Genomic DNA, 9,568 nt, shown 5'->3' with positions numbered 1-9,568 from the left:
CAGTATAATAAACATATAGGGAAGAGCAAGCTTTGCATACTACACAAAGAGCTGAAGTTACCTTGTAATTTTGTGGTGCTAACTAAGCTCTCCATTTCACTGAATCAGATAAAAATAACAAGTTCAGAATACCTTCAGGGAAAATAGACCAGCTATTAAAGGTTGTAAAGCTGGGTGTATCAACTGTGGCACAGAAAAATGGGTAAAGTAACTTCCTGCTTCCCTAAAGATATACTCTTTTGTCTCTGCTGTGTCCCCGGAGTTCTTGCAGATCTCTCAGCAACTTACATGAAATTGACTTCCTCTCATCTCAACCAGTCAGAGTGGAAATTCTGTAGCAAAAAATCAAATTGAGCACACAGGGACACCAACCTGGTTCATTCCAACAATATAGAAAAAGAAATTTAACATTTTAAATTAAAAACACATGGTATACATAAAAACTCCATTTAAAAAATCAAAGTAAAATAGTAGCACTTTGAAACATTTTAAAACTATACTGCTGTATCCAAGAAGAGCCTAAGGGAGACAGGACAACTCAATATAATGAGGTTTCCTGGACAGCACTCTGGGTCAGAAAAAGGACATCAATTAAATCTAGAGAAATCTACTATGACTGTTTGTACTAAATTCTCCTTTGTCTCTGACCTAGGATTCCTGTGTCTTCCACCAGCCACCATGAAATGAATAACTTGTTAGTTTGCAAGTAGAAGAAAATTTCATACTCCTCACAGTTCTTGACACAGAAAATTTGGGAATATAAAATAAATATACTCTGAGTGGAAAAACAGGTAAACAAAATATCCCTAAGAAACAGTGACTCACAGACATCAAAACTATCTTTACTATTGTCCTCTTTATTAAGCCATCAATATTATAATTCTTTGGAACAAACAAATGTAATTATAAAATGACTTGTTGAAAATGGAGCAGATATATACCATTCTAGAATGCTATATCACGATAAGTAGTGTTAAGTTACAGCTCTTACTTTTTTTTTTTAATTTTTAAAAATGTTTATTTATTTATTTTGAGAGAGAGAGAGAAAGAGCAGGGGAGGGGCAGAGAGAGAGGGAGAGAGAGAATCCCAAGCAGCCTCCACACAGTTGGCACAAGCCTGATGCGGGACTCAAACTCATGAACACTGAGATCATGACCTAAGCCAAAACCAAGAGTCTGATGCTCAACTGACTGAGCCACCCAGGTGCCCCTTGAGTTACAGCTCTTTCTGAGTTTCTGAGTAACATGAGTTACTCCCTGAAGTTACAAAACATGTAGTAAATGCTCAAAAGATGTTTAACTATTATTATTGGCTCTTGCATATAATAAAGAATATATATGTATGTATATACAGGATACATATACATATATGTACATACACATACGTGTACACATATATACATATGTGTATGTACATACACATATATGTATATACAAGCTTTTGCCACTTTTATTCAACAGTGTACTGGAGGTCTTAGCCAAGGAAATTAGGCAAAAATAAAAAATAAAAGGCATCTAGATTGGAAGAGAATAAGTAAAACTATCTCAATTTATAGAGGACCTGACCTTGATATAGAAATTCCTAAGGAATCCACTAAAAATAATTATTAGAACTAGCAAATGAGTTTATCAAGGTTGCAGGTCAATATACAATATTTAAGATCAATATACAAAATTGTTTATATTTCTATTCATTTGTAATGAACAATCTAATAACAAATTAGAAGAATGATTCAATTTATAAGAACATCATAAAGAATAAAATACTTAGGAAGAAGTTTAAGAAGTATAAATTTTATACTCTGAGAGATAGAAAATATTGTTGAAAAAAATTAAAGGAGATCTAAATAAATGGGAAAATTTCCCATGTTCAGGGATGGAAAACTCAACATTGTGAAGATGACAATACTTCCTAAACTGATCTGCAGATTCAACTCAGTCCCTACCAGAATCACAGCAGAATTCTTCACAGAAATTAGCAAACTAGGGGCACCTGGGTGGTTCATCAATTGGGCGTCGGACTTCAGCTCAGGTCATGATCTCACGGATTGTGCATTTAAGCCCCGCATCAGGCTCCTTGCTGGCGGTGCATAGCCTGCTTGGGATTCTCTCTCCCTCTCTTTCTGCCCCTCCCCAGCTTGCACATTCTCTCTCTCTCAAAATAAATAAATAAACAAACAAACAAAGAAAATTAACAAACTGATTCTAAAATCCATATGGAGGGGCGCCTGGGTGGCTCAGTCGGTTAAGCGTCTGACTTCGGCTCAGGTCATGATCTCACTGTTCGTGAGTTCGAGCCCCGCGTCGGGCTCTGTGCTGACAGCTCAGCTGACAGCTCAGAGCCTGGAGCCTGTTTCCGATTCTGTGTCTCCCTCTCTCTCTCTGACCCTCCCCCGTTCATGCTCTGTCTCTCTCTGTCTCAAAAGTAAATAAACGTTAAAAAAAAATTAAAAAAAAATAAAATCCATATGGAGTCACAAGGGATGCAGAAGAGTCAAATCAACTCTAAAAGAGTAAAATAGGACTTGTACTTCCTGACTTTAAATTTTTTTAATGTTTTATTTATTTTTGAGACAGAGAGAGACAGAGCATGAGCAAGGGAGGAGCAGAGAGAGGGAGACACAGAATGTGAAGCAGGCTCCAGGCTCTGAGCTGTCAGCACAGAGCCCCATGCTGGGCTCCAACTCTCAAACGGTGAGATCATGACCTGAGCCGAAGTCTGATGCTTAACCGACTGAGCCACCCAGGCACCCCTCATACTTCCTGACTTTAAAACTTGTTATAAAGCCACAGTGATCAAGAACATGTGGTACTAGCACAAGAATAGGCAATTCAATCAATGGAAACTTCTAAAGTTCTTTCACATTCATTGTCTCAGTTGGCACTTTAAAAAGTCATAAACACACATGGACACACACATGTGTGCACACCACATCCATTTCAGTCCCAGCTGCAATCTGACACTTTGTGAAGCCTCCCCTAACTTTACCAGGCAGAATTATTCTTCTGGCCTCTGGATTCCGTAGCACTTTGTACCACTACTTTATGGTAATTACTAGTACCCGCTCATGGTAAGAGGACATGATTCCCTTACCTATTTACCTGAAATGCTTACCAAAAAAGGGATCAATCTTGTCAAATTGTTGAATGAGCAAGACTAGGGACAATGATTCCTATATATCCTTTCCTTCCTGATGCCATATGAGTGCAATAGATTTTTAGGGGCAGTGAAGGAGTGAAAAGAGAGTGAAGGTTAAAAAGACACAGAGATTTGAAGACAGACACTAGGCAGATAATGAATGAAAGAAGCCCAAAAGGAAAATGCCTTAGGGAAGACAAAATGATGAGAGGAAGAGAGAAGAGAGAGGGGGGTTGAAGGCATGGAGGAGAATGAGTATTGAAGCAGGAAATGCAAAAACAAGTTCAAAGGAAACTCTCATGCTAAAAGCCTCTGAGTTGGTGCTGACCACCACTGCCCGCTCCCTAAGATGCTCAGTGTCTATTAATAGATTTCTTCTCTCTGGCTCTATGCCAGAGCATATCCTTGCCTGCCTTAGATCCTTGTGTTGAACAGAAGCATATTGGCCCAGATGGCAGGGAAGGGATTTGAAACTAAGAGAGGAAACGGGACACCAAGGGAGGAGAATCCCCATTCCCAAAGGAGAAGAGGAAATAAACACCATATGGAGCAAGGCCCCAGATTCAACTCTATATATGGAGGAAGTTGAGCTGTGTATGAAATGTTGACTTGAGAAACTGTGATTCTGAGAAGGAGGCCTCAGGGAGGTAAGTGTGGGTCACACATTTTCAGGATGGAGAAGAGGTGACTAATATGGAGGAATGGATGGGAAATGGGTACGAGATAAGTAGACAGCTTTGTAGCAACGTTCAAGGAGAAGTGATGGGTGAAGAGGAAGAATGGGCTAGGTCACTTTGTTCTCCTGTGGAGTGAGATGGGGGAAGAGCAGTTTGAAGGGTCACTTTACAGGTGAGGATGCGAGACTAATGAGCAAATCGTCCTTGGCTTGTAAGGAGGATGCAAGAATCATAAATGACACACAGCTCTATCCTCAGACATTGAGAAACAATGGGGGAAATGTTATTTTATTGATTTTATTGCAGTTGTAAGGGGAGGGGGAGCATTTATAAAGGATAACATTCCGGGGTGCCTAGGTGGCTCAGTTGCTTGGGCATCAGATTTCAGCCCAGGTCATGATCTCGTGGTTCATGAGTTCAAGCCCCGCATCAGGCTCTGTGCTGACAGCTCACACAGCACAGATTCTGTGTCTCCCCCTCTCTCTGCCCCTCCCTGCTCATTCTCTGTTTCTCCCTCTCTCTCAAAAATAAATAAACATTAAAAAAAATTTTAAAAAAAAGGATAACATTCCTGAATGGAGCAGTCAGGTAAAGGATTCAAAAACAAGTGGGAGTACAAATTCATTGGAATAGAAGGAACATGTTTTTCGGTGATTTTCCCAAAGCACAGAGAAGCAAGAATGAGAGGGCAAGAGAACTGGGCATACAAGCAGCGGAGGGTCTGAAAACAGGAGCTGCCGGAGAGAAAACTTAAAGTGGGGCTTTTGGGGATGCTACCCAGTTTGGGGGTGCAGGAACATCAAGGGTGCCTCAACTGGAGTGAAAACACAAGTCCCATGGATTAGCGATAGGGAGGTGCTGTCAACAAAGGCTGCCTTGGAGGCTGACTATCTAGGAGGAGAACCAGAGCTGGAGAAGCAAAGTTTGCATAGGGGGCCAATGTGACCCACGGAGGTGGGAGCAGGTGGCGGAGGATGCACGTGGTGAGTGATGTGGGAAGCATGAGTGCAAAAGGCACAGGACAAGAAGAGGGTGTGAGAACAGAGGATCTGTGATTACAAACCCATGATTTTTATGGCATGAGTGTGTGTCCCTGACAGTGTGAACTTATACGGCTGTGTGGGTAGAAACCTACCTATTCTCTCATTTTTGTTAGCACTTACTACATGTCAACTCTATCCCAGACACCAGTGGATAAGATGCAGCCCCGACCCTGAAGAAGCTTCACAATATATTAGGGCTGAAAATACTTCAATGTGATAAGTGGAGAGAGAGGTAATTGCAGGGGAACATAGGTGCACAGAGGAAGCACATAGCCCAGCCTTGAGGGATGAAGAAAGTCTTCCTGAATGAGAAACATAAACTGGGTGAATAAAAGTGAGGAAGGAGGTCGAGGAAGCAAAATGTAAACTCAGAGGCATGCATTTGATCCAGTATTAGAAGAGCAAGTGAGCAAGTTATTTGTGGGAATCATTCAGGCAGAAGGAAATTAGTCTGTAATCAAGTAAGTACCATGCTCAAAATTATCTGTAGGAAACATAACTTATGCATGGAGTCTGGCTTAGAGACTGGAAGGACTGCAGACTAGTTGGGGCGAGGACGTGGATAAGTGGGTCTGAAGCCTGGAAAACAATATGGATGGCAGATATAGATTTGGGAAGTACTAGCATAGGTGGGCTAAATGAAGCTAAGGCAGTGGACCAGATTAGCCAGGGGAAATGGGTAGTAAGGAGAGGTTAGAGACACCTGATAGCAAATACCTGATAGCAAATCCTGCTGGGACAGAATCACCCTTAATATGGACTGGAAAGGAAGATCAGGAGACTGGAAAAGCACCAGGCGAGGGTAGAGACGTCAAAGTCCAAAGAGATGTGTATGGAAGGACTGACTTTGAATACTTATTTTTGAGAGACAGAGAGAGACAGAGCATGAGTATGGGAGGGACAGAGAGAAAGGGAAACACAGAATCGGAAGCAGGCTCCAGGTTCTGAGCTGTCAGCACAGAGCCCAACTTGGGGCTCGAACTCATGAACTGCTGCGTCTTATTCACTGGTGTCTGGGATAGAGTTGATATGTAGTGAATGCTAACAAAAATGAGAGAATAGGAAGGTTTCCACTCACACTCACACCTGAGCCAAAGTCAGACGCTTAACCAATTGAGCCACCCAGGCACCCCTGGAAGGACTGACTTTGGAAAAAAGGAAGAAAGACGCAACAGTAAGTAGTGGGACAGATTAGTAGAATAAGATATTTTTATGACAGCTGTTGTTATTTTTTGTTTGTTTTCAAGGTTATAAAGATTTGAATGTTTATAAATGCAAAAGATCTAAGAAGGAAGATCCAAGAATTTAGGAGAAACTGAAGATATAGAAGAGAGGGGATAAATTGGCAGAACAAAGTCCCTCAGGAGGTAGGAAAGAGGGGATTCAGGGGATAGATGGGGAAATTATTCTTTTAGACATACATACACACTTACACGCATATGCACATATGTATATATGCACATGTACAAGTATACAGGGGTGTGTATTTATCCATCTGGTCTTAAAAATAATTTAAGACCACACACACAAAAAGTAACTATGGGAGGTGATGGATAATAAGTTAATTAACTTGATTGTGGCAATAATTTGACAAAGCATACTTTGAATATATACAATTTTTACTTGCCTATTATTGAAATAAGTTAAAATTTAAAAAGCAAACTATAGATTTATTTTGAGAAAGCTGATGTCTTAACAATCACTTGGGTCCTCTGACTTGTATACATGGTGTACATCTCCATCTTTTTATGTTGTCAAAAAATCTCAGCAGTAGTTTGCAGCTCTCAGTGTAGGGGCTTTGCAAACTTCAGTTACATTTTTTTTAAGTATGTGGTTTGTTAACATGCATTTTGTATGCTTTTATGTTTATATTGTAATGGAACTTTTAAAATTTAATTTTCCAGTTGTTTGCTGCCAGCATAGAAAGTCACAATTGATTTATATTATCTCTAAATAAATCAGTAAAATAACTTGAAGGGGCTTTTTTATACCTAAGTGAAGTAAAATGTATTCCAGCTCTAACAAAGGAATCGTTGAAGCACAGGAAAAACAGTCACACCGCTTTCTCTAAAACTGGAGGAAATGAGAGGAGCATGGGTGCAGAGATAAGTGTGTAAGAGTGGAATAATGATATGAGGAGTTGGCTCCCGACAAAGTTGAGGTCTGGGTTATACAGGATGAAAGTTCAGTTGATAGAAGAATAGGAATTTGGGCAGTGGTAAAAGTTGTACGTTCGTTGTGAGAACGTTGGAGAGGGCTGAGGGGTCAAGTGGCTTAATTCGTAGTACCGACTGTATGGTCCTGTCATTTTCTCCACATCCTGACCATGTGAGCTGAGGATCACACTGGTTAGATGTAGCAGAAGTCTAGGCATTTCCAGGAAGAATGCTGCAAAACCAGTCGGAACTGAGAAGCTATTGATCCCGGAAGATGGGATGGGCATCTGGACCAGACACGGAGGAAAGGGAAAAAGTCTTGTATCAGTGGCTCGGAAACTTTAGCATGAGTCAGAGTCACCTAGTGGCCTCGCTAAAAAGTAGATTGCTGCCTCGAAGCCCAGGTTCTGACTCATGAGATTTGTGGTAGGGTTCAAGAATCTGCAAGTTCCCTGATGATGCTGGTGATGCTGATCAGAGGACCTCACCTTCTGAAGCATCACACCACACCTTCCTTCTCGTTCCTGGTGACTGCATCACACTTCAGAGCCAGATGGGTGATTAAGGAGGCACCACACAGTTTAATAAGGCTTCCAAAGACAAAATCTCATGTGATATGCCAATAGGACAACAATCATGCTCATTTAAAAGATCAGAAAAGGGGCGCCTGGGTGGCTCGGTCGGTTAAGCGTCCGACTTCGGCTCAGGTCATGATCTCGTGGTTCGTGAGTTCAAGCCCCGCGTCGGGCTCTGTGCTGACAGCTCGGAGCCTGGAACCTGTTTCCAATTCTGTGTCTCCCTCTCTCTCTCTCTGACTCTCCCCCGTTCATGCTCTGTCTCTGTCTCAAAAATAAATAAAAAACGTTTAAAAAAAAAAAAAAGATCAGAAAATTGTTTCTTAGAAACGACAGTGAAGTGTCCGAAATTACACAGTGTAATTGACAGAGCAGATCTCTGACCCAAGATTTTTTTTGTTTTTTTGCACATAACGTCTAGTGTTCTTTCTAAATGCCCCAGCTGCCTTCACCGCCTCCATACTTGTCAGAGCATCAGTGATGGGGGAAAGAGATATAGTGTCTGCAGTGCCCACAGCCCCCAATCCTACTCTTCCACATAGTCTGCTAAGAAGAGGTAACTGTTGCTTGGTGTCGGACTGTGGCCCTTCTGTGCAGAGCCTGAGCTTTTGCAGAGTTCATTACAGTGCACTTACCTGGAGAGATTATAGAGATTGTTTTGATGTTCTAGCTATTCCTGTTCTTTTCAGAACCTGTGACACTGTACTGAGTCTGGCAAGGTTTTCGAGCCCCACAAAGCTCTTAGAACTATGTCGAAAACCTCTGAATAAGAACACAGAGCCTTTCTGTGGGCAAGGTCTATAACCGTGCACATCGTGCAGAGCCCGTGTGTAATTGTCTACAGAGAATATGCCTGTGCCGACCCCATAGTGGTTGTAGGACCTGTGTGTACAGACCTTGTGGTTGTTTGCAAGAGTTTGCAACTGTTCACTCTGCTAGTGTGTACAAAGTCTGAAGTTATGTTTCCCCTCTGACACAGGCAAGGGCTCTGAAGAAAATCATGGCCCTTTCATCTGCCAGGAGCACGACTGCCGTGAACGACTCTGACACTCGCACGACAGGCTGCCTCCTCACTGGCATCCCTGGGCTGGAGCATCAGCACATCTGGCTCTCCATCCCCTTCTGCGCCATGTATGTAGCCGCCCTGGCAGGCAACGGCATTTTAATTTGTATCATCCTCTCACAGCCAAGCCTGCACGAGCCCATGTACATATTCCTGTCCATGCTGGCCAGTGCAGATATCTTGCTCTCCACTTCCACGATGCCCAAAACACTGGCCAACTTCTGGCTAGGTTCCAGCCACATTTCCTTTGATGGCTGCCTCACCCAAATGTTCTTCATCCACTTCCTCTTTGTGGCCGACTCTGCAGTCCTGCTGGCCATGGCCTTTGACCACTTTGTGGCCATCTGCTCCCCTCTGCGATATACCACAGTCCTCACGAGCACCGTCATTGAGAAGATCGTCGCTGCCACCCTGACCCGCAGCCTCATCATGTTTCCATCCATCTTTCTTCTCAAGCGCCTGCGCTATTGCCGGATCAACATCATTGCACACACTTTTTGTGAGCACATGGGCATCGCCCGTCTGTCTTGTTCTGATATCTCCATCAATGTCTGGTACGGGTTGGCAGCTGCCCTACTCTCCACAGGCCTGGACATCATCCTTATCGCTGTTTCCTACATTCACATCCTACGAGCTGTCTTCCGCCTCCCTTCTCGAAATGCCCGGTCCAAGGCCCTGAGCACATGTGGCTCCCACGTCTGTGTCATCCTATTCTTCTACATCCCTGCCCTTTTCTCTGTCTTTGCCTACAGGTTCGGTGGGAGACGCATCCCACGCTATGTCCATATCCTCCTGGCCAACCTCTATGTGGTCATCCCCCCTATGCTCAATCCCATTATTTATGGAGCAAGGACCAAGCAGATTTGGGAAGGGGCTAAACAGATGTTTTCACATCTTGCCAAGGAATCTAAATAA

General features: G+C 42.7%; 1 protein-coding gene across 1 annotated transcript; it reads left to right on the top strand.

The window, feature by feature from the left end:
• Window positions 1-3,953: 3,953 nt before the first annotated feature.
• LOC106977782 (olfactory receptor 52B6) lies at window positions 3,954-9,568 on the top strand. The gene is made up of 2 exons (XM_027052629.2): window positions 3,954-3,988; window positions 8,548-9,568. Exons 1-2 carry the CDS (start codon window positions 3,954-3,956, stop codon window positions 9,566-9,568), a joined length of 1,056 nt encoding a protein of 351 aa, XP_026908430.2.

This window comes from Acinonyx jubatus, chromosome D1, assembly GCF_027475565.1.
Source record: "Acinonyx jubatus isolate Ajub_Pintada_27869175 chromosome D1, VMU_Ajub_asm_v1.0, whole genome shotgun sequence".
NCBI classification, from domain to species: domain Eukaryota; kingdom Metazoa; phylum Chordata; class Mammalia; order Carnivora; family Felidae; genus Acinonyx; species Acinonyx jubatus.
The sequence above is the reverse complement of the archived record's forward strand: the minus strand, read 5'-3'. Positions and strand labels throughout refer to the sequence as shown.